The sequence below is a fragment of the Podarcis muralis genome, chromosome 2 (genome assembly GCF_964188315.1).
Source record: "Podarcis muralis chromosome 2, rPodMur119.hap1.1, whole genome shotgun sequence".
In the NCBI taxonomy this organism is placed as follows: Eukaryota; Metazoa; Chordata; class Lepidosauria; order Squamata; family Lacertidae; genus Podarcis; species Podarcis muralis.
In genome coordinates, this window is record NC_135656.1 from 28,128,567 (window position 1) to 28,154,854 (window position 26,288).

The window sequence follows — 26,288 nt, forward strand, 5'->3', positions numbered from 1 at the left end:
TCGGTGCGCACTGATGCCTCTCGCTCTCCAGGCTTCAGCGAAAGCCTGCATTCGCCCCATAGGACGCACACACATTTCCCCTTCATTTTTGGAGGGGGAAAAGTGCGTCCTATGGGGCGAAAAATACGGTACGTGTTTGAACATTTTCCCCGCCTTTGTCCTGGCACCTTCCCTGGGTAAACCCATGTTTTACCGCCGAACTGGAGCAAACGGCACCTGGGTTTTCCATGGGTTGATCCGATTCAGTGGTAAAGCACGGGTTTTCCTGGAGAAAGCGCCAGGGCCTAAAAACAATGCCACCCCACTTGGGCACAGCGAGGAAAGCCCAGATCTGTGCCTAGAAAATGCAGAACAAATGTAAGTGTAGATGAGCCCTTAAAGGAGTATAGCAGACCTTGAGGAAGTTGAGTGGGATTGGCTTTCCTTGATCACCTGACTCTCAAGGTCAGGAAGGCCCTGTTTGTTGCTGGTTCTCCAAAAGGCCTGCCCGTATTATGTGGCCTCCCCATCCCGTTCCTCTCCAAACTCACGAAAGAATATAAGAGAAAACAAGAAGTCGGCCACAAAAATTAGGAAAAAAACCAAAACTGATTTAATTTGTCAGAGAACTCTGGGCTAAAAAAAGCCAGTCCTGAAATGGACACACTTCTTCCCCCGACCCCCACTTAAATAACACTTGGATTAAAACACAACAGTCGCACACAGCCCTCCTCCTGAGTTCTTCCTGCCATTCACTCACAGCCAGATTTTAAAAAATCACACTGCATTATCTATATAGAGAACAACTCACCCAAATACACACACACATACATACAACAGCAAGGCGCAGAACATCATTCTCAGTAAGGCTGGCCAGAAATCATGACTAGGTGCGAGGCTTTTCATGACTAGCCTTGGCTTCAGTGAGCATAAATTCATATTCTTGAGCACAAAGTGGTAGGGCGGCAGATTCTAAAAGCTGGATATGATCCCTCTCCTGCCATTGTAGAGAGTGCTTAAGATAAAAGGGAAGCCCATCTGCAAAAGGCACTGAGTAGACCCACTCTCGTAAAGCAGAGGCCAGGTACAAAGGCATTGCCGGGAGTGTGTAGCTAGCACTTTCTGCATGTCCATTTCTTCAAGCCCTTCTCCCAACCAGGCCCACACAACAGCAGCGTCCACCTCCCTGCCTGTATCTGAGAGAAAAACAGAACCTCTTTTCCTCTCTCCAAAGTGAGAACAAGGAAGAGGAGATAAAAGGTGCTGGAGCCTCAGGATGCTAAGAGTACCAAGATAAAGGTCAGGCCATAGCCCAACACAACTGGCACAGAGCAGCATGTGAGTGGTGGCACCTTAAAAGACTAAGGCTGAGATCCTGGCACCACTTGCCTGGGAGTAAGCCCCACTGAGCTCAGAGGGACTTGGGTGGGTTTTTTTATGTGGTGAGGTTTGTACTGTAACTGTTTTATCGCAGCACAAAGCTCTCATGGGTCAAGGCCCACTTTTGTCAAAGGCAAGATATACATACAGGGAGAAGGCAAGGGGATTATAGGGTTGTTATTAAAGGAGACAGATTGCCTAACAATGAAAGAGAAAAAGGAGGCGTCACTTTATAATGTGCATGGCACAAAAGCCAAGAGAATTTTAGGCAGGAGATTCAGAGTAGGTGCGGCCCATTCTCAGCAGATGAGGAGTGAAGTATGAATAAAACTAAAGAGAGGCAATTACTTTTCTGTGATGAGCTCTGCAGCCCAAGACTTCCAAAGCTTTATCCTCTGAAACTCCAGTGGAACTACAGCAACTTTGGGCATGGAAAACTCCCCATTCTCCTGCACTGCTAGACCCTCTGGCTTCACTTTATAATTCCATCTCCCCTCCTTCTCTCCTTTCTGTGGGGATGAACTTACGTATCTGTCATGTAACTGAGGTGATCACTTTGCGAATCTCACTCAGAGGTCCAAATGAGCTTGTGCTAGGGGGGCAGAACTGGGAGGGGGACCCTTTTGACGTTGCATCTACTGACAGGGAACAGCAAATGTCATGGATCTCCCACAACTCTCATTCTGTGTGGAAACTAGGAAGTACCCTATCTGTCTCCTTTAGCTTTCCCCATCAGTTGGCACCTCCTGGATGTTCAATGGGTGGCACCAAGAACTCACAAATACCCCCAAAACACAGTCGTCACAGACATCTGAGGTGCTGCCTGCAAAATAAGGCAGAACTGCAACCCCCCTCATGCACCTTGGCACCCAGAGCTAAGCACCAAACATTAAAAAGTCCTTATGTGGCCTTCATTTTGTGTTGCCCTGAGGGGTGGAGAGGCAGCAGATCTGGAGCAATCAGGATTCTGGGACAGGCATAATATCTGTTGCACTTCAGGGTTGGTCCAAAGGCAGGAGGGCTACGAGAGAGCGGTTACCACAGTTCTTTCTACACTTGACAAAAGTTTTTCTCCGCGGAAGGACTAGCATCTACACGGCCTCCGTTGAAGAGGAATCGAAACAGCAGCACCCTTCTCAGTTCTGAAGCACTCCCTTGTGGGATTTGGCAATGGGGAGCAAGGTAGGGGCAATTCAGTCATCCACCAGGAGGCCAAGTTGTGGCCTAGATAAGATCCTCTCAGTATTAGGAAAGGCGGATTTGTACAGCATAAAAACAGGTAGCATTGCAGAAGAACGTGAGACACTCACAGCAAAGTCAATGTGGTCCATGAATGGTGTGGCGTGTTAAAAAATAAGAAGAAGAAGAAGGAAAGAGGATCCTGAAATGCTGGCTAGTTGTACTAAAGAGGTGGCACTAAGAAGAACTTGATTGAAGGCTCCAAGGAAAACAGAAGTCCTGCTGTCCAGAATTTTAAAAAACAAACAAACCACAGGTGTATCCCAGTACGGCAACCCAGATTTTCTAAAGCAGAGGTCAAGCAGAGCACTTGGAGTTATGTGTAACAAGAAGAAACTGTATTGTCTCCACTGCCAGAATGAAATCTCAATGGCTAACTGAGGCCTAGCCTCATTAGATGCTCCTTCGCAAAGGCAGGTTTTGCAAGGCATCCTTGAGGAACGGGACCTTCCGAAATCAAGACTTTGGCTTCTACCACCTGCTCTTGCTGTAAGGAGATGAAGCCTGAAACAAAAGAAGAGATTGATACATTAGTTTTCTTACAGCAGGAATGGTATTTTAAGTATAGCTAACTAAAGCCAACTGGGATGGGGGCAGGAAACGAGCCCCTCTAAGTTTGGAACCGACTCTAGATTGGGTTGCACTCCTCTGAAGGATCAGCTTTGCAGTTCACACTCCACACTTACTGGAGTGTGGTTCAGGTGTTGGAGTTGGCAAGGGGTGCTTTTTAACAGCTTCAGTTGGTTCACCAGCCGCAATCCTATCTGGAGAGAATGGACCTTGCCTCGGTTACCACCTATTTATTAGCGACATGCAGGCTTCTAAAAGCTGCTTAGAAACTTCAAATGGTAGAAAATGCAGCCACCCACTGGTGTATATTTACAGTGTGTTTCTGGAACCAAATTAAAGTGTTGCAAATGACCTTTAAAGCCTTGGAATAATTTGGGACCAGGTTACTTAAAGGACCATCTGCATCCATTATCAACCTGTCCCTGCCTTTAAGATCCACTTCAAAGGCCCACCTACAAAGACAATTAGGTTGGCTGGCAAATGCCAACCATGACTTTCTCAGTGGTGGCCCTACAGTTATGGTGCTCAGTTCCACATCATATATTTACTAGCATTTTATGCTGTTTAAAACGTCTTTTTTTTAAACCGTGTTAGGAATTTGGGGGGGGGGTGTACATTTTTGAAAACTGCTTTGAGAAGCACTTTGCTTGAAAAGTGGTGTATAATAATCAGTGCTTTTTTCCTTTTAAAATGTTTAGGAGTACTCTCATTTTGACTCAAGAAAATCACCATTTGATAACATTATTCCTGCTTATAAAACCCAATAAAAAAACACAGGGAAGAAAACCCCCATTTTATCGTTCAAATCGGAGAAAATAAATACAGTAAATGGACAAAAGTACAAAGAGTCACAAAATGTTTAGGGGTATGCGTACCCCTGCATAACCCCAGAAAACCCCCCACTGGTAATAATAATAATTTAAAAATTAGCAATCAACCTAAATAAAAATTGCAGGATATTCCAAAATTCAAAGTGAGGACCAAATCATGGCTTGTATTTTCTCCAGGTTCTGCGGCTGCACAAGTCGTGCATTACTCTGCAAGGCACATAATATAAACTCACAGCAACATACAGGTCAGCTGCAGTCACATGGGTGTATTATGAATTGCAGAGTTTGTATCAAGGGAAACTGGGCTAGAAGCAGTGTATAAATCAGTTCAGAGGGGCAGAAAGATAGGGATTCACTATATATCTGTAGTTGGGACTGGAACAGAATTCCAGTCGCAGCTGCATTAGCCAATTACACACCTGCCCGCTCTTTCCATCTTTCTGTGCCACTGGCTGCTTATTCTGTGAAATGTAGGCATCCTCAGCACGCAGTGTAGAATTGGCACTGCCCATCACTTGGCTGTTGGCTGTGGCACGAGGGAGGATGACATCATAGGGGCCCTCAGACTGCAAGCAAAAGAACAACAAAAAGAGTAAGAAGTGGGCAGAAAGTGTGGTCAGAAAGGCAACCAGGAGCTGCAGTATGGTCAAAGAAACACAGCCAATCAACATTCTGCACGCGTCATCTATAGGAATACATATTTGACCTTCAATGAAGAAGGCTTGAACTGTTCCATTTTCAAATCACTAAAACATTTCCACTTTTCACCAGGCTGTATGAAACTTTTCCTGATTTTCGACATCATTTCCACACGTGAGAAACTGTTGGCACATACAACAGATCTGAGGCTTTTTTAGATCAAAACAGAAGAAGAAAAAACTGGTTTGTTTTGACTTTTCAAGGGCATGACTCAGACAGAGAGCATTTTCACTTGGGTCCCTGGAGCAGCATGGTTACATGCACACTTCAAGTTCACGCACACCTTGGATTCCTAAATTGCAATATACTAAAACATGCAAAACAGTAGAAATACAGCAGCTGCTGCGGCGATACCAAGATATTGAGTAAATGCCCAAATCCAGCTTCTGCCGCATTGTTAGGTGAACTTTTGTATAATAATAATAATAATAATAATAATAATAATAATAATAATAATTTATTATTATTTATAATAATAATAATAATAATAATAATTTATTATTTATACCCCGCCCATCTGGCTGTGTTTCCCCAGCCACTCTGGGCGGCTCCCAATCAGTGTTAAAAACAGTACAGCGTTACATATTAAAAACTTCCCTGAACATTTGTATAGAAATACAAATGGATAGTAGGAAAGGTGCAAACTCCTCTCTCATCATCTCTGGCACCCCAAATTCACTGAGTCTATTTTGACTGTGTTCAGACAATCATGCCTCATTTTAATATGCTGAGGTCTGGATGAGCCTCTCTTGGCCCTGCCCTGCAGCCCCTTTTCATTCCTCTCTTTGCGTGAGCTGGCAAACAAATCATGGGGCCTTCCAATTAACTATCGTTTCCAGTTTTGTCTGAAGCAGGAAACAATGATTAACAACTCTAAAATAAGCCAGGATATTAAAACCAACTTTAAACCATGGTTTTGCGTCTGGCTTGTTTGAAGCTTTTCATGCTAACCATCGTTTCCCCCAGGAAACTATAGTTATTGGAAGACTTCCTGGTTCGTTTCCCAGCTCCCGCAAAGGGTAGCACCAAGGGCTGTGTCTGCAAGCTCAGATATAATAATCTGAACGCTTTCTTTGACCAAGTCAGATGACAAAATAGTCAGATGAACTGTCTTCCCTAGCCTCAATCCTTTCCCCTGCCACACATATAATCTCTGCAGGACAATGCAGGCCAAATAAACTCCTTCGGTTTTGGGTTGTTGTTTTTAAAAAAAAACATGTTCCCGTCAAGCCTACTTCTCCCAGGAAGCAAATGAGGTGGTGAACCTGATTCTGATTGTACCTTCTCAGACTCCAAATGAGGGCTTGCATAACTGAACACTTATCCATGAAATAAAATGTTCTGAAAACATTTTTTCAAACTAGGTGTTGAGGCAAAGGGACCTAGGCTTGCCATCTGAATATGGCACAGATCAGAAGCAGTTTCACCCCATTACCCTGCAGAATCAGGGCAGAAAGAGGGCTGCACTCAAAGACCTGTGAGTGTTAAGTTTACATCCAAAGAATGCAAACACGCAGAGTGACGCTGTTTATCCTGCTCCCTTATCTGCAGTTAACTACACAGAATATCTGGATGTGATATATTTATGAGAGGTTTCACCTCTCTCCGTCAGGAGCCAACTTCTCCTGCTGAACTGCTCAAGAGGATGTTGTGTTTTTTATTTTTATTTTTTTAAAAAAGCCCAGCATTCTGGAAGCTAAGCTACAGCCGAGAAAGATAAGAAACACCAGCAGAGCTTCACACTCACTTACAGGCCCCTTGTGCATGAGAGCCATCTCTGTGGGCTGGTACACACTCGTCAGCAGCTGCCCGTTGTATCCGCTGTATGGAGACACAGGTTTTTTGGCTGAAAAGAAAGAGAAATCACAAGAAAGGTAACATTAAAAGGCACACAGGCTTGGGAGATCTTCAGTGACAAAGATGGTTTTCAGACAGCGCAGGCTGAGCAGAAGCAGAGAAGATTTTTGCTCAAATAACCCATGTAAGAGACAGAATAGTGGTTCGCCCCAGGTAGCTCAGTTGATTAGAGTGTGGTACTGATAATGTCAAGATGGTAAATTCAATCCCCATATGGGACAGTTGCATCATCCTGCATTGCAGGGGGTTCAACTAGCTGATCTGAGGGCCTTCTGGCGGTTCCCTCACTGCGAGAAATGAGGTTACAGGGAACCAGGCAGAGGGCCTTCTCCGTGGTGGCGCCCACCCTGTGGAACACCCTCCCACCAGAGGTCAAGGAAATAAACAACTATCTGACTTTTAGAAGACATCTGAAGGCAGTCCTGTTTAGGGGAGTTTTTAATGTTTGATGTTTTATTGTGTTTTTAATATTATGTTGGGAGCTGCCCAGAGCGGCTGGGAAAGCCCAGCCAGATGGGCGGGGTAGAAATAATAAATTTACAGTCATATCTCATGTTACGTCCGCTTTATGTTACGTTCTTTCAGGTTACGTCCCGCGGCGACCCGGATGTACTGGAAAGGGTTACTTTTTGCCAGACGCGCAAAATGACGTCACGCGCATGCGCAGAAGTGGCGAATCGCAACCCGCGCGTGCGCAGACGCGCCGCTGCAGGTTGAGTTCCTTTCATGTTGCGAACGGGCCTCCGGAACAGATCCCATTCACAACCAGAGGTACCACTGTATTATTATCATCATCATCATCATCATCATCATCATGGTCCCTTCCAACTCTACAGCTCTATGATCCTATTATGCATGCTTCTGTTTGTGCCACTTTTTCTAGGCACGTCCATGACTTCCAGGCACGGGTGCTAGCAGATCTTCTTTTTTCTTTTTCTTTTTGGTTCCACCACTTTCCCCGGGAAAATCCACTGTTTGCTGCTGAATCAGAATAAATGTCAATCAGGTTTTCCATGGATTGCTGTTTGTTCCGATTCAGCAGTAAACAGTGGGCTTCCCCAGGGAAAGAAAAAAATCGTGCTCAGACCTGTGCCTGGAAGTCACAGAGACCTGTGCTTAGAAATTGTGGCACAAACGGAAGCATGGAAAAGCCCATATTCCACAATCTAGTGTTGAGCAAAGAACACTGAGATCATAGTGGTTCCCCCCCACCCCCGCCCAGAGGACAGAAACATGACTCATGTTAACGTAGGTTCAGTGTTGTGGGCACAACTCTATTGAACTCCCTCTCACTAGAAGTTCGAGAGGCACCGCCCATACTGAGTTTCAGACACCTGGAGACCTTTGCATCATGAATACTTATCTGACGTTTTAAATTTTATGATGCTTGTGGTTGCTGTTGTTGTTTTTGTTTTTAAATAGATTTTAAATTTCTGAGAAATTTTTTTTTTTTTAGATTTAATTTACATTTTAAACTTTGGTGCTTTTGAGACCTGGATGGTGAAAAGCAGGGTATTTATAAAAAAAAAAAAAGACATACATTAAAAAGGTAAAGGACCCCTGACAGTTAAGTCCAGTCGCAGACGACTCTGGGGTTGCGGCGCTCATGCTCATTTCGCTTTACAGGCCGAGGGAGCTGGTGTTTGTCCGCAGGCAGTTTTTCCGGGTCATGTGGCCAGCATGACTAAACCGCTTCTGGCGCAACACCGAAACCAGAGCAGCACACGGAAATGCCATTTTTTACCTTCCCGTCGGAGCGGTACCTATTTATCTACTTGCACTTTTTTTGGTGTGCCTTCGAACTGCTAGGTTGGCAGGAGCAGGGACCGAGCAACGGGAGCTCACCCCATCACGGGGATTTGAACCGCCAACCTTCCGATCAGCTAGCCCAACAGGCTCAGTGGTTTAGACCACAGCACCACCCGCATCCCTCAAATACATAGTATACCCTACATGATAACCTCCAGATGTTGTTAGACTCCAAATCCCATCAGTCTCGGCCAACAACATCTGAACGCCACCATGTTGTCTACCCATGATATAGGGTCAGAGAAGGCATACGATTGGCTTACAAGAGGCATACATGATGGTAAACTTCTCGCAAGCAGAAGAACCACGCCTAAAAGCCAAAATAAAGCATGCCAATTTTAACACACTATCTAATGATGCATTCACAAAGTTGGGTCAAAAAGATAAGATTTTTTTCTCAATTCAACACTGCATTAACTCATATTTAATTTACACAGTTACAAGAGCTGTTAAAAAGGGTGGCAACCCTAAATGATTGCATGGGCAACAATCACATTTGTACTCATTTTGACAGAATCACTATATATGTATATTGTTGTAAACAAAAATCTGCCTTTTTCCCTTATGGGGTATCCAAGAACCTACATAAGGACTCTGTATGGGCTCTTGGATACCCCATAAGGGAAAAGGGCAGATTTTTGTTTACAACAATATGTATATATATGTATATACATACATACACACACACACACACACACACACACACAGAGAGAGAGAGAGAGAGAGAGAGAGAGAGAGTCAAACGTACAAATTAGCCCTGAGAGAGTGAAACTGTTAGATTTCGTCTCCGTAATATACAATGCTTCATTTCATATGCCACTATGCGTTTGCAAAAGCCTTCACCTCTGTGCACAGACAGCTTTGCATAGAAGTGATTGCTATATTTCTTCCATGCTGTTGGAAGCAAAGCAGGAAGCACTAACTAATCAATGTTCCCCAGTGCAACAACCATCAGAAGCCTGCTGGGGCATTCTGTGACTTAAGCCAGCCATAAAACAAAGCCTTGTTTGTGGGTAACTATAGACAGAGTAGGTTTTAATGAGCACACTGTGCTCAGGAGACCTTTCCTAAATAAGAGAGTCCTCTCTAGGGTTTAAGAAGCAAAGCGTGCTGTAATAAAATCCTGTCAGCCATGTAGTCATATGTGTGTATATTTTAGCCTATTGGTTTTTCCAACAAAGAATTGTGGAGCGGTTGAGATTTTTGACTGTGTGTGAAATGGCAACAAGCTTGGTTACTATTGCCATCAAACATACATGGGACTTCCATAGCCAATTCAGGTTCTTTGTCCTATCATAACCTAGTTGTGTTGTAGTTGTTGTTGTTTACATTCACATACTGTCCTTAGCTTTGCTGTCTCCTTCTATAGAAAAGCAACAAAATGAAAGGTCTTAACTTTGGCTTCCTTCAGCAGTGTAGTATATATATTTCCACAAAGACTGAAAGATTATTTTTTAAAAAAAAAATGAAGTGGGGGGGAAACAATTTTGGAGTTGCTTCAGTGTCTGAAATATAGAGAATCAAGTTCTACAGGGAATCCAAAACTAGACACAGAAAAAGCAGATTACTTTTCTTTTCAATGCAGAAATATTCAGAAGTTCTAAACAAAGGAGGAATACATGGCAAAATTGATCCCTGAAGAGATAATCTAAGGAAATTCAAAGACATGGTGAATAAGTGTAAAACAGCAGGAAGCAGAGGCATTTCGGAGTGAGTCACAGAACAATGCTGTGAGTTCTTCACTTCATATCATGCAGATGAGGATAGTTTTGCATGTTGGGGCTTTTCTTGGTGGTGCTTCTTATAAAGCCTGGAGAGAGAATGACAACAGCTTGTTCCAAATTGTGCTTTTCGGTGACACATACAGGTTTTTCCCCCTGCTTGAAACTGGGGGAGGCTAAACTGGCAACAGGTTTCAAGAAGACACTTTCTGTGGGATTAAGGTGGAGTCTTAGGTGGGAGGTTGGCAGCCAAGAACAGAGGTTAGAGAGAATATATTTAAGTGACATTTTCAGCACAGGGAGCAATGCAGGAAATGGCTCCTTCTCAAAGCAGCTTCTCATTTATATGTGGCACATATACCCCACACTTCATTTAGAAAGCTCAGAATGGCTCACTTGGGGATCCGTGATGAGCTGCAACAGCATCATGTGCTCATGAATCATTTTCTAAGCCCGCTGGCAAAGAATCAGTGCCACAGTAGTAGATTCTTTAAAATAGGGCACGCACTAGTGAGTGGCGAGGGAGAAGTCAAGGTAATCCAATCATCAAAACAATTTCTTTACAGAAATACTCATCTGGGTCCATCATCTCACGCAGATGGAATTGGGGCCTTTTGAGCAACTACTAGGGCAAAAGGGAATCCAGCAATTTATTTTACAAGATGCGACTCCTCTCATTTAAGTTTCTAAACTCCTGAAACTAAAATTTTGGGGAAAGAGACACAAATCTTGGATTTGCAGATGTAAGATTATGCATACTGCCAGCTTTGAAAAATCTGAAGGAGTAGAATTTAGGATCCTCTTCCCAAGTTTCAAATTATCATCACCTGAACTTGGCCCATGATGAAAGTAAAGCCAGTGCCATCCTGGGCTCCTTTGAAGGAAAGCCGGGATAGAAATTTAATAAATTTAAATAAAATTAAAGGTTAGATCGTTATGATATATTACAGGAAAAAATTGAGAAAGATGGAAAGAATTTGCTGAAATAGTAAATTGAACTAGAATACAAAAAGGGAGGTGTGAGGAGGTCGATGAAACAAGTAAATGAAAGGTAAAGTTATGAAATATTGGATGTGTTTTAATATTTTTTCTCTTTTTTTGCTGTTTTGTTGTTTATGTTTTTTCTTTATTTTAGATGTATTGTAATGTATGTTTGTTAATTTTTTATTGTGTTTCCTTTTTATGTTTTTTGTAATTCTTAAATTCTTAATAAACATCTTTTATAAAAAAAAAGAAATTTAATAAATAAATTTCACACCGTCATGTTCTAAGCCAAACAATATATTTATAGCCCAATCCTATGACGCTCTCTGAAGTTAAGTGTGAAACAGCTTAGAGTTTTTATGCACAATCAAGAGGTATACAAGTTTTGTTAAATAAATAAATAAAAAGTCTCATATAAAAGTTTGCAAATTTTCAGCCGCACATCTTCTCTGCAAGGTAGGTTTCCGAGTCTCAAAATCCAAAACAATTTAGCAAAGCTAAATACCTTGCAAAGTAACCAAGATCTGAGCTGTGATTTGACCTAGCCGCTCTCGATTCTGTGTGGCTTATTAAACGAAAGTGAAAGTGACCAGAACATTAGAAAGGTCAGGAAATTGAATTACTACATCAGAGGAGGAGAGGGAAGCAAGGGCGGAAATCAGCCATAAGGCCATGTCTCTTCAACCGGAGCACAGAAAAGATGTCAGGTCTGCCTATGAAAGTGCTAGCCATTGTGTTGGGTTTTTTTGCCACAAGTGTGCCACAAGTCAAACTGAACATATGAGTGCTCTTGCGAGCACCGCTTTATGCATGCAATTCTTGCATGCCTTGGTGTTGTTGCTTTTCCTTCCAAGTCTATTGAGCCAGGCAAACGTTGTAACACAGATTGAGACAGGAAACCAACAGGGTAAGGCTGACTCTGTACCACAAGTCAGGCCCTGGTTCCTCCTGCTCTTCTCCAGGTATGCCAAAGATGCCCATCACCTGCTTGCGGCGCTGCCCATTTGCACTGTATTGTACTCTAAAAACTCAGAAGATAAAGACAAGGCAAACCTAAGCATTTTTTTAAAGCAATACAGTCATACCTTGGAAGGTGAACAGAATCCGTTCCAGAAGTCCGTTTGACTTCCAAAATGTTGGAAAACCAAATGGCAGCTTCTGACTGGCTGCAGGAAGCTCCTGCAGCCAATCAGAAGCTGTGGAAATCCTGGCGGACATTCGGCTTCCAAAAACGGTTCAAAAACCGGAACAGTCACTTCCGGGTTCGCGACCATCGGGAGCTAAAACGTTCAGGAACTAAGCTGTTCAAAAACCAAGGTACGGCTGTATTTTAGAACAAGCCTTGTGGTGTTTATGCCTATAGAAAAGCATGATGGAAGTTTCCACAAACCAACCCCATGCCCACTGCCAAATACCTCTCCACAACAAGTATGCTGAGGCCTACCTGAAGAAGGTTCGTCCATTGAGAAGGCCTTGTTCTCCACAAACATGCTCTGGGATTTCTGTTCCTTGAGGATGGTTTCATATCCCACTCCCCGGGTGGGGTAGACATCTTCCTCGTAGATTTGCTCCGGTCCTGGCCGGATCACTTGGGAGATCTCTGGGATGACATAGAAGAAAATAAAGACGCAGGCGTTGGAGACGAGAGCAATGGCCAACGTGGGGTCGTCCCAGGCCTGGCCTCCTTCCTGCCGGTTGCCGTAAATGTACATCACAATCCACACAACCCAGATAGCCATAGAGAGGGAGGTGGTGAGGAGAACAAAGATGGCGTGCTTCCTCCAGTGCTTGTAACGTCCACACAAGACAGGCCACGAGGCAACGAAGGCAAGCACTTGCAGGAACATGACGTAGATCAGCGCCATGACAAAGTCTTCATTCTTCACCCGGCAGGGGTCCTTGGGCGAATCGTCGCCCCTCACCACAGTGATAATGAGCCACTCAGCGTTGATAATGACCTCCACCAAGACGAGGAGCAGGGCCATGCCAAAGGTGACCCAGCCCCGGGGCCCATGGTTCCGCCGGGCGAGGAAATTGAGGCTGAGGGAATGCGCCACCAGGCAAGAGAAGCACACGGCAAAGAGGACGCCGAAGAGGAAGCGTCGCGAGGCGCACGTGGAAAAATCTTGCTTCACGATGAAGGCAAAAGTCAAGCAGAAGAGCCCAAAGGTGCCAAACAACAGGAAGGCTTGCGTCCCTATCAAGCTCTTCTTCCGATAGTCCTGGACAAACGGAACGCTGGCCACAAGGACGACGGTGAGGACAAAGGTGGTCACGACACCAAAGGCGGCTACCGCCTCCAGCACGACGCCCCAGGCTGACGACAGGTCGCACAGGTTGTAATAGATGGACGGCAAATCCTTGCCGCAGCCTGCCGGCGGCGATGGAGTCACTTCCGCCAAGCATACTTTGGTGGGAAGTCCCAGGAGCCAAAGGCATGGCAGCAGCGCCTTGGGTACACCCATCGTTTTGGAGCGATGACACATATTCTTTGGCACTTTGGGAAAGAACTGAAAAACAGGAGGGAAAAGACAAGGTTAACATATCTGAAAGAAAGCGTATTGTTATCAGAACTGGGCAATTTTGTAGTATCGATGGTGGTGTTTGGTTATATAACAGAACCGGTGATGGTCTATGCCAGCGTTTCCCAAACTTGGGTCTCCAGGTGTTTTTGGACTCCAACTCCCATCACTCCTAGCAAGTAGGACCAGTGGGCCAGGGATGATGGGAATTGTAGTCCATAAGCAGCTGGCGACCCAAGTTTGGGAAACCCTGGTCTATACCCTGCTCGGCCCCCTGTACCAGCACTGCTAGGCTCTGTCGGAGGTTTAGGAGACCAGCTACTGTACAGTGGTACCTCGGGTTAAGAACTTAATTCATTCCGGAGGTCCGTGCTTAACCTGAAACTGTTCTTAACCTGAGGTACCACTTAAGCTAATGGGGCCTCCTGCCGCCGCGCAATTTCTGTTCTCATCCTGAAGCAAAGTTCTTAACTTGTACTACTTCCAGGTTAGCAGAGTCTGTAACCTGAAGTGTCTGTAACCTGAAGCGTCTGTAACCCGAGGTACCACTATACTGTGTTAACCAACAATTAGTCCAGAGAGCAGGGTGACACTGGTGGTGACAGAAGCATTTAAAAACTGAAAAGGCAAGGGCCATGATTCATTTGGTACAGCATATAATGTACCTGGAAAGATGTAATGAACTTAAGAGCGTTGCTGGATCAGGCCAAAAATTCCATCTAGTCCAGGCATCCCCAAACTCAGCCCTCCAGCTGTTTTGGGACTACAACTCCCATGATCCCTAGCTAGCAGGACCAGTGGTCAGGGATGATGGGAATTGTAGTCCCAAAACAGCTGGAGGGCCACGTTTGGGGATGCCTGATCTAGTCCTTGGCCAACCAGATACCTATACAAATCCCACAAGCAAGACCTGAGTGTGATTCCCAACAAATAATGTTTATATATAGCAGGTTATATATATATACAAGCAAAGTCTTCCCCTCACCCTGCCTAAAAACTTTTTGCCTTTAATTTGAAGTATATTTTGACCACTTTCAGAGGGATAGGACTTGTATCCCTGCCTATTTGTTTTGGTCTTTGATTTCTTGGTCTTTGATTTGAATTGTTGTTGTTTTGCTTGTATTGCTTTTAATTGTTTTTAATTTTAAGTCGCTTGTCAGAAAAACGATTAAAGCCACAAAAATTTGATGACCACTAGCACATCTTGCAGAAGTGAGTTCTATTAAATCTGCACCATGTCTGCCTTCAATCTCCAAACGTTCAGCTTCCTCGGATGGCCCCAAGTTCTCGTATGGGAGAGCAAAACTTACTCCATTCACTTCCTCCACAGTGAGGCAGGCCTGTGCCTCAGGGCCAAACAACACATTATGCAGGAGTTTCGAGATTAGATCTTCTGCCATTTTAATCGCAGGGGGGGGGGGGACTCCAAATGGGAGCAGTGGAGCATGGATTGGGGGGGCAGGCAGTGAGTGTCTTAACCCTTCCATCTGCCAATGTTCTCTTCCAGATCTGATCATTTCCCCCTCAAGTTGCTGTTATATCCCTGTTGTGGGGGAGGAAATGTTTGAGCCTCCCCACTCCTGAAGGGCTAATACAGTAGTTTTCGTTTCGGATAGGGAGTGAGCCGTGTCGGAAACTCAGATATACAGTGGTACCTCGGGTTAAGTACTTAATTCGTTCCGGAGGTCGAAACTGTTCTTAACCTGAAGCACCACTTTAGCTAATGGGGCCTCCTGCTGCCGCCGCGCCGCCGGAGCACGATTTCTGTTCTCATCCTGAAGCAAACTTCTTAACCCGAGGTACTATTTCTGGGTTAGCGGAGTGTGTAACCTGAAGCGTATGTAACCCGAGGTACCACTGTATAAGCTAGGTGCCAAATGGCTCCTTGAACCAAGATTAGAGTCGCCAAAACGAAATGTCTATTTTGGGACAAGACAACTCCAAAGTCTTATTTTTCAAGTGATAGGCTGACTGTGATCGATTCTCTGTTAAACACCTGGCTAGTTCAGATGACAACCTTGAGCTAGGCTAGGGTAAGAACTTTGAGAACTTAAAGAAGAAAAGTCACTTGATCCAGGGACAGGCCACATATAAGGACTCCGGTGGATACAGAGTACAGTGGTACCTCAGGTTAAGTACTTAATTCGTTCCGGAGGTCCGTTCTTAACCTGAAACTGTTCTTAACCTGAAGCACCACTTTAGCTAATGGGGCCTCCTGCTGCCGCTGCGCCGCCGGAGCACGATTTCTGTTCTCATCCTGAAGCAAAGTTCTTAACCCGAGGTACTATTTCTGGGTTAGCGGAGTGTGTAACCTGAAGCGTATGTAACCCGAGGTACCACTGTACACATGTCCCACAGTGCCTCTTTTAAATGACTGACCCTGTATATATTGGCCTATTCCTACAGGACGGAGCATGAGTGTGTGAAAACAGTCAAGATCCAAGGATCCCCAGATGGTGGAGATGTCAGGCATCATCCTGGCGCCCAGGTATCTTCACTTGGTCGCAAGTGGCCGATAGCCACGTGAAAAATGAGCCTGGCACATTTCAAGCACTGGGAGCGAGGAGCACCCCACATAATATATAGCTCGTCCTTGAGGGGGGGGGGAGCTGCCGCCAATCTGGGTAAAGTACGGGGCTTAGATGGGCTACTGCCCTGGCTTGTCATAATGCAGCCCCTTAGGTTCTTATCCCATCCGAAGGGTATATGGGCAGGTGACACCACAATTACATAGACTCGGAGCAATGCTGAAGAGTATTTAAAATGATGGACCAAGGCGAGAAGAAGAAAAATAAACAGGTTGAGAGGAGGAAACCATAGACTCCCAGAGTGATCAGCAGCAATCCATTAAACCCTACGCTCTTGAGACTTCTTCCTCACTCCAAGGTTAGAGGCAAAAATACGCTAACTCGCCGCACCACCAAACCACCAGCAGCCAGCCATCTCAGGCTTCAGCTAGAGGCAGCTGCCTTTAGCAGCTTGTTGGGATGATTTAAGTCAGGCATCCTGCCCCATCCCCTGTGTGCCTCACCCTGACCTCCCTGGAAGCAGGCCAACAGTTAAATTAGCAATTCCGTTCCCAACGTCTATTACATGGGTAGGCAAACTAAGGCCTGGGGGCCAGATCCGGCCTGCAGACGATCCGGGAATCAGCGTGTTTTTACATGAGTAGAATGTGTCCTTGTATTTTTGGTTTTTATGGAAGCCGCCCAGAGTGGCTGGGGAGGCCCAGCCAGATGGGCGGGGTATAAATAATATATTATTATTATTATTATTATTATTATTATTATTATTATTATTATTATTATATTTTATTTAAAACGCATCTCTGGGTTGTTTGTGGTGCATAGGAATTCGTTCTCCCCCCCCCCCAAAAAAAATTACAGTCTGGCCCCCACAAGGTCTGAGGGACAGTGGACCGGCCCCCTGCTGAAAAAGTTTGCTGACCCCTGGGACTCTATTCCCTTGATTTCTTTTGCAGCAACAACAACAAAAAAGACCTCAAAGTGCTCACAAAATTAATATAAAATAAAGATTTGCCTAAGCAAGGGAGGCATCTGGCTCCCTGTCCCTCTCCTCCAGATTGGCACATTGCTGAAGGCTGGAGAGGATAGAGGCCTGAGAGAAGCTAGGTCAGGCAGGCCAATGAAAAACGCCTGAATCCCCCCTTTTTTGTGGCTGGCTTTTGAAGGATTAAGAGTTCAAGGAAACAGAGGTGACTTTTAGATCATTATTATTTTTTTAGAAATCACTAGGGCAGGGGAAGAAGAACACATCCTCACGTAGGATGTCATTTCTAAAAGCAGCTGTAACTGCAGCATAAAAGGGGGGAAAACAAAATAAGGAAGAAAATGAAATAATTAGCTGCCCCACTGCAAAGCATATTCCCAGACCAGCTACGTTCCCCCTGAGAAAGAATCGGCCGGCAAACTGTTGGCCTCCCCTTGGCTGCCACTCAACACTTCTTGGTTCCCAGGCTTAGAGGATTCCAGATGACTTCCGAAAGAAGAGAACTCTCTCACATGCCTTCCAAATCCGCTTGTTGTGGGGCTTGGATCATGGGCTAGTCCCAGCTTCTGGGGATTGGGGCTTTATGCTACAGCATGTGAGAGCTAGCGCTGCTCCAGCTTTCTCTCTCCTGTTCAGACAGCCGCTTCTTGTACTAGCTGAGAATGCTGGCGCCCATTCAGTTTGGGTTACCTTTAGGAGTACTGGCACGAGGCTAGTTCAGCTCCAAAACGTAACAGTCCATACATTAGAGTGAATGCTGCACATCCTCTGCTTTGCAAAAGCACGTTTTCAAGTCTCAAGGTAAAGGGTCCCTTACCCTTTCAGTTTCTTTTCTGAACTATAACCATCATAAAGTTTGAGACCGAATGATGCAAGGTTAAAAGGAACTAAATGCATCAGACAGCTTTTAGCAGGGACTGTTCAAGGACCTGTTTTGTTGGCTTAGGTAAGAATAAGGCCTGTCTTGTCATAGTTTCAGCACCAAGCAAAGATGTTTTTCTTCTTCTCCACCAGGGCATTTGGGCAGCCCCAGAAACTAGTTGCTTGTACAGTGGTACCTTGGGATGCAAACGGGATCCGTTCCGGAGCCCCTTTCACATCCTGAAGCAAATGTAACAAGCGACGGCATGTCTACGCGTGTGCGGGTCGCGTTTTGCCGCTTCAGCGCATGCGCGTGACGTCATTTTGAGCGTCTGAGCATGCGCGGGTGGTGAAACCCGGAAGTAACACGCTCCGTTACTTCTGCGTTGCCGCGGAGCACGACCTGAACGCGCTCAACCCGAAGCACATTCAACCCGAGGTATGACTGTATTCTGATTATGCTTTTAATAGGCTTGTTTTTATTTTTATACTGGTTGTAAACTGCTTTGGGACTTTTCGCAGCGGGCAGCAATATATAAAACTAATCATCATAGTAAACAACCTATATCCTGGCCAGTCCCAAGAACCAACCTGCACTCTATAGATCATCACCTATGTGGCTTTAATTGGCTCCATGTAATGTATTAGCCTAGATGAAATCCTGAGAAAGTAAGACCATTTAATTTTTTAAGACTGCAGTTCTATCGGTGCTTCAGAAAACATACAGCTCAAAAATCAGAAAGAGGCAGGAATGATCGGAACAATGATGGAGCAACAGGATATCGTCCATGTAATGCCCATGCTCAACTGAAGCTCAGAAATAGCTGTGCCCTCCATGTTGCAGACTCCAAATCCCATCATCCCCCAATCAGCAGGGCCAATGGTCAGGGTTGATGGGAGATGTAGTTCACAAAATCTAGAAGACACTATGCTGGCTACTACTATGTCCAAGCAGAGCTCCTGCACCTTTAAACCACTACCAGACAGGCAAAAATGAAACAGACACACATCTTTCCATCATTACATCTCCATGCCAAGGGACGGCAAACCTGATTAATTTCTGCCCGCAAAAGGGGTGCAACCATCTTTTTCTGGCAGTGTTCCTAGTAAAATGGAAACCGTTAGGACAACTCTTATCTGAGCTGAACACCTAGGGGTTTGGGGCACGAATGTTCTTGTTTCAGAGGAGACCATTGATCTGGGAGGGTTTGACACACAGAATATTTTCTCAGCTCTACAAGTCTGCAATTCTATGAAAGCCACAGCACTTATGTGATTTCCTCCCCAGCTTACATAAATCAGCATTGCATAATTCAGCATTTTCCAGTCACCAAACTTGGATACTTTTTATGGTGTGGAATATTAGACTTCCTGCTTAAGAGATTATTTATCATCCCACTACTGTTAAAAGAGTTTTGTCTGGTGGCTTATCTGTGGACAGAGAGAAATTCAAGAATTCCCTCTTGTCTGGAGGTGCAAGACTAGCTTGAGCAGCAAGAAGTTTGCTGGTGGTTCCGTTTGCCAGTCCACACCTCTCATTTCAGTACATCTACTCCAAATAAACTTCTTCCCTTCCCCAGCAGCTGGACAGGGCTTTGTTTTAGTTAATGTGGTTTCCATCTCAATAATCACACAGTTAGACTGCTTAATGATTAAGCCACTAAACTTGCAACGCATTTGTGTGAACGCATTCGCTTTCTTTGCAAAGAATTTGCTAACGTTTGGGGGGTTGAAAGGAAAGCAACAAACCCGCCCCATTACAGATCAGGTATCACATATATGTTATTTTCAAATGCACCATTCTATATAGCCCATTTCATTGTTTGCGTAGGGAAAAAACACACTGCGTTCCAGAATTGTGGAGACTACGGATGATCGCTATGTGGCTATGGGATCCACTGTTTCCTGCCTAGCGCATAACTGTGTAGATTGAACAATAGCTGCACTTCACTCTGGAAGCCACTGATTTGTGGTGAGGCTTTAATTCTACTCTGCCAATCATTTCAGGAAATAGGCAGGTTGATTGCATGTCACACCTCAAGAGGTGGGGTTTTTTTAATCACTCCTTTCAGCAGAGCCACAAAGTCCCCTATGGCTTACAGGCTATCCACGTGATAGTCAAGATGAATGATGAGGAGCATGAGAAACACTTGTGTGTGGTGCTACCTCCAACAACTGGGGAGGCTCAAATCCACACACACCCAGCTATGAATCTCACAGGGTGGGCCTTGGGTCAGTCACTCTCTCTCAGCCTATCCTACCTCACAGGGTTCTTGGGAGGGGGCAGGAATACTATGCATGCTGCCTCAAGCTCATGATGGGGGGGGGAGTCGGAATATTAATGCAACAAATAAAAACACATTTTTCTAAGTCCTTCTAAGCATGTGTAGAAAGCTGCAGTCTGCATATGGAAACCGAGGTACACACCACCAGCTTGCTGTTACAGCCTGGAAATTATAGTGGAAACGTGCAGGTATTCTGGTGTTCTTTTTTCCCCTGCGGCCACGGCATGCCCAATAGTCGCTCAGTCCGGACTGCTCTGTGTACTCGAAGCATTACAGCAGCATTCTGCTCTGCAAGTCTGCATCTCGCAAAAGGCAGAGGGGTGCTTTTTGTTCGTTATCTTGCTGAACGAATGCGGCAATTATAGTTCTGAGTTTCTCACCGCCACTCCTTGCCTCAGGGTTTCCTCGCTGAAACTGCTTCCCTAAGCACCTGAGTCTCTATGGAACATCTATGGCACATGCTACACAGCTAAGAGGAAGGAGAGACTGTGTCCCAAAGCATGGTCTGAGTGCATGCATGTGTTTGGGAAGAGGTGCGCATGGGAGGCAGCCTGAGAACCCCACATGCATTGCCTTGAGTGCCAGGATAGAAGAAACCATCATTCGGTGAAGACTTGGCCTAGGTACCGCCACCACCTCTGTCTTTAAGAGCGAACATTTTTGCCCTGCTAATGAACAGCATGTGATCAACATTAACCCATGCAAGCTCCTGGTGTAGATGCCCCAGTGGGAGTTATTATGGAGAAGAGCAATGTGGGGTTGGCGGTAGTTCTGTTAACATCACTGCTGGCTCACCAGAACTCCCCCCCCCCAAAAAAAAAACCTATATTCTCAGTGAAGTGGCTTAACTTTCACCCTCGCTTTCCCTACAGATCCCAAACTGGCAAGAAAACGGTGCTTCCACCACATTGAAACTGGGCACTTGCTGATCTTGGCAGTGACGTCTTGAGATTTGATTTGGTTTGCTCTAACGGGTCATTGCTGCCTAGGGATGGCTCCAAGGGTGACCACACAGAAGGTCCCAGGTTCAATCCTGGGATCTCCAGTTAAAAGGATCTTGGGAAGGAGGAACAGGAAACACCCCTTGCTCAAGATCCAGGGCCAAACAAAAGAAAAACCAAAGTACTGAGCTAGATAGGCAAACGGTCTAATTTTTAGTAATAGCACAGCTACACACGCTATCAACATTTCTCAGGAGCAACCAACATGTTGCATTAATAATAATGATAATAATAATAATAACAACCTTGTAGAGGCACTGCTCAAAGGGAGAGGAATCACATGCCAATGTGAAACCACAGCGCTGACACAACCGCAGATGCCTGATTATCATCTTCCAAAGCAACTACTCTATTCCGAACTTAAAAATGGAAAGCGTAATGCTGGTGGTCAACAGAAGAGGTTTAAAGACTCTCTCAAGGCAAATCTTTAAAAATGTAGTAGAAACACCAACAATTGGGAAACACTGGCCTGCGAGCGCTCCAGTTGGATAACAGCTTTTACCAAAGGTGTCATGTCGTGGGCTTTGAAGAAACTTGAACTCAGGATGAAAGGGAGAAACGTGCCAAGAGGAAGGCATGCTTGGCAAATCCACACCGTGATCAACTCCTGCCCAGAAACCTAGGTCCCCACTGTGGAAGGATGTGTGGATCCAGAATTGGCCTCCACAGCCACTTATGGACTCACTGCAAAAACCATGTTTATGAAAGACAATCTTACTCAGCTACGAAGGATCGCCAAAGAAGAAGAACAGTGCTGGCATTTCTGCTTGTTTCCATGCCACCTCAAGAGCACAGAGCAAGCCAACCACTTTTGTTAAACACTTCAGGGTCTTTTAAACTTCTCCACTCATGTCCCTTCTTGCACAACAGAGGCTTGGGTGGGTGATCTCTTTCACTGCACTAAATAAGGATCTTGCGTAACACAGCATAGGGACGTGTTGTGCTTCCCATTCCAAAGAGCAAAACCCCCAATGCCATCATGGGCACGTCTTCGTCAGAGCAAAACAAAACAATCCACGCAACTTGCCTTGTTTCCCCCCCCCCCCCAGTTTAACTTCAGAGGCCCAGGCTGTCCCGTCCCCGTATGATTCACTCCTTCTCCAGGAAGCAAGCCACATTTATCAAGGTAGCTGGAAGCTGTTACCGGATCTGTCTCAAGAGGCTGGTTCCAGCTAAGAGCCTGGTGTGGTCAGAGGGCAGGAGAAAAGGCAAGGGAGGAGGAAGCAAGGAGAGACTATCTATTTTGGAGAGCAAGAGAGAGGAATGGTTTGGAAAGTCAGGAGTTGGTGGAGCAGATCCTATTGGATCTCGCCCTTCTCACCAGGGTTCAAAATCCCCCAAGGACTTCTCAGGAGAGGGTGACCGTTGGGAGTAAGCACCACTGAATCCAGTGGGCCTCATCCCCAGTCGTCGTACCTAGGATTAGCTTTTTCGTATTGCAGGCAAAATAAAAAATGGGGAGTTCCTGAAGGTCATATAGGAAAATCTGCAAGCAAGCAAGAAACTGTGGGGCAGCAGAGGGAATGAAAAGGTTCATATTCCACTCCAAATCGCAGAGCTATACTCTCACAGATGGGATGGCCTGTCACCTGCCTGAAAGCGGGGGTTGGCAATGTGGCCTAGTGGGCACACACGAATCTGCAGACCTTCTGTGGCAGCCTCAGGGTCCCTGCCTCTCCCCGCTGCTAAAACTAGGCTTGGGAGAAGCATTCTATCCTAGCCAATAGAACGTGTGAGACACTCACAATTGTTTCTTCGGTTTGCAAAAGTGCCCACTAGCCCGCAAGGGTTGGCAACCCCTGCAACTCTGCAGTGCCATCCACTGGGCAGTATAACTTTGGTGTTTGGGATTTGTTTTCACTTGGTTCCGAGATAGGAGCTTGGCAAGGCCTTTTCACCTACTCCAGAGCTTGGAAAACTATGTGACCCCTGGCCTGGAGTCCAAAACTCCAAACCCACTTAAACAAGACCAGACAGAAAATCCCTTGCCCAAAAATCTACATCTTAGTACTCTCCCCTTAGTACCGCAGGACTCCTCCCCTTTCCCAAAACAGAGCTCACCTGGTTCTCCACGCCAACCCATACCACTCCCATTCCCACATTACCAGGGCAACATGTGAGAGAAACAACATTTATTTATCTGTCACACTGGCATCATGCCCTTCCTCCAGGGCACTTGGAGTGGCACATATGAACTTATCCCACATTATCCTGCCAAGAACCCCAACCCACTAGCAAGCTTTGACACAGAGCAGAGATTTGATTCCTGGTCTTCTGGGGGCCGATTTCATTACTACCCCACCCTCCACTATAACTCACAACTCGCTATGGTTTAGTTTCCCCTATTCCAGTTATTAGATCCTACTGGAGGGTTAAGACACAACCTAGTACATAGGCACAGACTGCATTTTGCAAACCCTTTGTCCTGTGCGTTTCTGTGTATAAACAGAACTACCACCCCAGCGGTTAAACAGAGGCCAGTTCACATTTTGCCAGCCCACATTCTCAAAACCCTTTGACTTGTGCCTCCTTGCTGAAATCTAACCTATTTCCCCTCTTGTTTAAACAGGCTTTCCTCATCTCCATTTTTCGAAGCTTCAAACCTCCCCCACCCAGTATCAAATACAGATTTGAAAAAGAAATGTCTAAATCTGAAAATTAAAACTCAAATGCACACCATGACAGTACGTATTATTCTTCGTGGGGAGCATCTGTGTCAAATTCAAACAGTACAGCTGCGTAAGCTATTTCTAACGTATAGTTTAAAGGGCTAACCTAGGAGTTTCCCCCAACGCACAGGCTAGAGAAGGGGAGATTGAGAACAGGAGGCAGGGGGTGTTGTTAGACCTGCTCCGTCCTTTCCATTCAGCCAAGGGAGGGGAACACCTTTGACGCACACAAATATTCTGGAGTCAACCGGGTCAGCAAGGAGGTGGGGGGGGGGGGAGGTTCCAAACTTTTAGAGACCCGTGCGGGGGAGTGTGAGGGAGATGGATCAGCTCTCCAGTGGGCGACTTCCACAGAAGATCCGCACCCCACGCGTCCCCAGAGCGAGAGAAAAGACCCCGTGCGCTCTTACCTGCCTCTCCCCACCGCGGAGGACAAAGCCAAGCGGCGCCAAGCCGGGCGCCCGGGACTCCGAGGCGGTTACGGTCCGGCCACCACCACCTGGTGCCTTTCACAATCCGGATCCGAAAGTTGAGGCTCTGGGAGGCAGGCAAGCAGGCAGGCGGCGCAGGGGGCGTGCCGTGGCAGAGCAGCCGCGCTGGGCGCGGGTGGGCGCGGAGAGGCGAGCCGGGCGCGGAGAGGCTCTTTCTTCCCTCGCTCGGCGCTCCCTCGCTTTCGGCTCCGGGAAGCTACGAGCTTGACATCACGGTGACATCAGCCCCCATTCAAGGCTCTTATCGGGCCTTCGCCCAGCCCCGTGCAACCAGATTGCAGGCTAATCAATCACCTTCCCCGCCCACCGGCCCCGAAATCTTTGTGTCTCGAGTAGACGCGCCGGAGCGAAAGTGCCGCCTCCTCTTCCTCCGGCTCATCCTCGAGTCGGTTCTCTGGCGCTGCGATTCCAGACCTGGTTTTGTGGCCGACACTCCCCCTTTTCTCCTCCACGCCTCTTCCTTCTTTCTTCATTGTATTCAGGCGCTCAGGTACAACAAATCCCGCATGACTGGTGAAGCTTAAATCTTTCGTGTGTGCGCGTTTGTTTCCAAGCTGCATTTCACAACGAGGTGGTGGCCCCGGTGGCTTAATTGCCATAAGAAACGGGGGGGGGGGGGGGCTGTGGTGAACGCATGTGCTCAGAGGCACTCTGCATATGCTCAGAGGCACCCTGGGATTCGTTGTCGCTACATCAGCCCTGTTCTCACATCAGTGGGATCTCTTTGGGCTTGCTGCCAAATCACAAATCGTAGAATCGTAGAACTGTAGAGTTGGAAGGGACCACAAGGATCATCTAGTCCAACCCCTTGCAATGCAGGAATCTCAGTTGAAGCATCCATGACAGGTGGCCATCCAACCTCTGCTTAGAAGCCTCCAAGGGAGGACAGTCCACGGCCTCCCGAGTACACTTTCTTCCCTTGCTCTGCACTCCATTACTTTTGGCTCCAGGAAGACGCAAGATTGACATCACTGTGCCATCAGCCCCCATTCAGGGCTCTTATTGGGCCTTTGCCCAGCCCTGTGCAACCAGATTATATATATCCTGTGCACACTTTCCCCAGACCATAGAACACAGTGGGAGCTGATTCTGAGAAAACATGCATAGGATATCTGTTGAAAAGGTAAAGGGGACCCCTGACCATTAGGTCCATTCGTGACCGACTCTGGGGTTGCTGCGCTCATCTCGCTTTATTGGCCGAGGGAGCCGGCGTACAGCTTCCGGGTCATGTGGCCAGCATGACTAAGCCGCTTCTGGCGAACCAGAGCAGTGCACGGAAACGCCATTTACCTTCCCGCCGAAGTGGTACCTATTTATCTACTTGCACTTTGAGGTGCTTTCGAACTGCTAGGTTGGCAGGAGCAGGGACCGAGCAACGGGAGCTCACCCCATCGCGGGGATTCGAACTGCCGACCTGATCGGCAAGTCCTAGGCTCTGTGGTTTAACCCACAGCACCACCCGTGCAAACAATTCCTTCACAGGCATCAGAACTTCCCCTCCGTACTAAAAGGAGGGATGAGGCCTTGGTTAAAGGTTAGGTCGGGCAGAGATAATTAGTTTAATATTCCCTTTTACTTCTGTTACTCTGGAGGCAATTGTCAGAATCTATATTTATTTATTTGTGCATCAGATTTTATTACCTGCCCCTCATCCTAGTCCCCAGGGCGGATCACAACAGTAGAACGTCGCATTATAGAAACAGATAAAACATTGCGAGAACAAAACAAGTAAAACCCGTTCCAAATGGAAGGAAGCAATGCACTCACTAAGTGGAAGGGTGTCGGTCTGCCTCCCAGATAGTGCATATGATTCCTTGATTTCAAAAGGGAAAACAACCATCAGCAGAATAGCAAGGACCAATTGCTTGCAGTGGTTTGAGC

General features: G+C 46.1%; 1 protein-coding gene across 2 annotated transcripts; it reads right to left on the minus strand.

Moving 5' to 3' along the window:
- Nucleotides 1-569: 569 nt before the first annotated feature.
- Nucleotides 570-24,808, minus strand: GPRC5C (G protein-coupled receptor class C group 5 member C). Of its 2 annotated transcripts, XM_028714157.2 has the most exons (5): nt 24,327-24,806; nt 12,513-13,578; nt 6,449-6,543; nt 4,418-4,564; nt 570-3,102 (listed from the first exon to the last, which is right to left on the minus strand). In XM_028714157.2, exons 2-5 carry the CDS (start codon nt 13,552-13,554, stop codon nt 3,070-3,072), a joined length of 1,317 nt encoding a protein of 438 aa, XP_028569990.2. In that variant the 5' UTR covers nt 13,555-13,578; nt 24,327-24,806; the 3' UTR covers nt 570-3,069. The 2 variants fall into 2 exon arrangements, with proteins under 2 accessions (XP_028569990.2, XP_028569992.2); XM_028714159.2 differs by lacking the exon at nt 570-3,102 and having other exon boundaries at nt 4,435-4,564; nt 6,445-6,543; nt 24,327-24,808.
- Nucleotides 24,809-26,288: the final 1,480 nt, after the last annotated feature.

What these genes read in the sequence shown, in the direction of transcription:
- GPRC5C (XM_028714157.2), bottom strand. Translation starts at nt 13,554, where the DNA reads ATGTGTCATCGCTCCAAAACGATGGGTGTACCCAAGGCGCTGCTGCCA. An exon ending in AATGGACGAACCTTCTTCAG is followed by an intron (nt 6,544 to 12,512) that starts GTAGGCCTCAGC and finishes CTTTCTTTTCAG; the next exon opens with CCAAAAAACCTGTGTCTCCA. An exon ending in CTCTCATGCACAAGGGGCCT is followed by an intron (nt 4,565 to 6,448) that starts GTAAGTGAGTGT and finishes TTTTGCTTGCAG; the next exon opens with TCTGAGGGCCCCTATGATGT.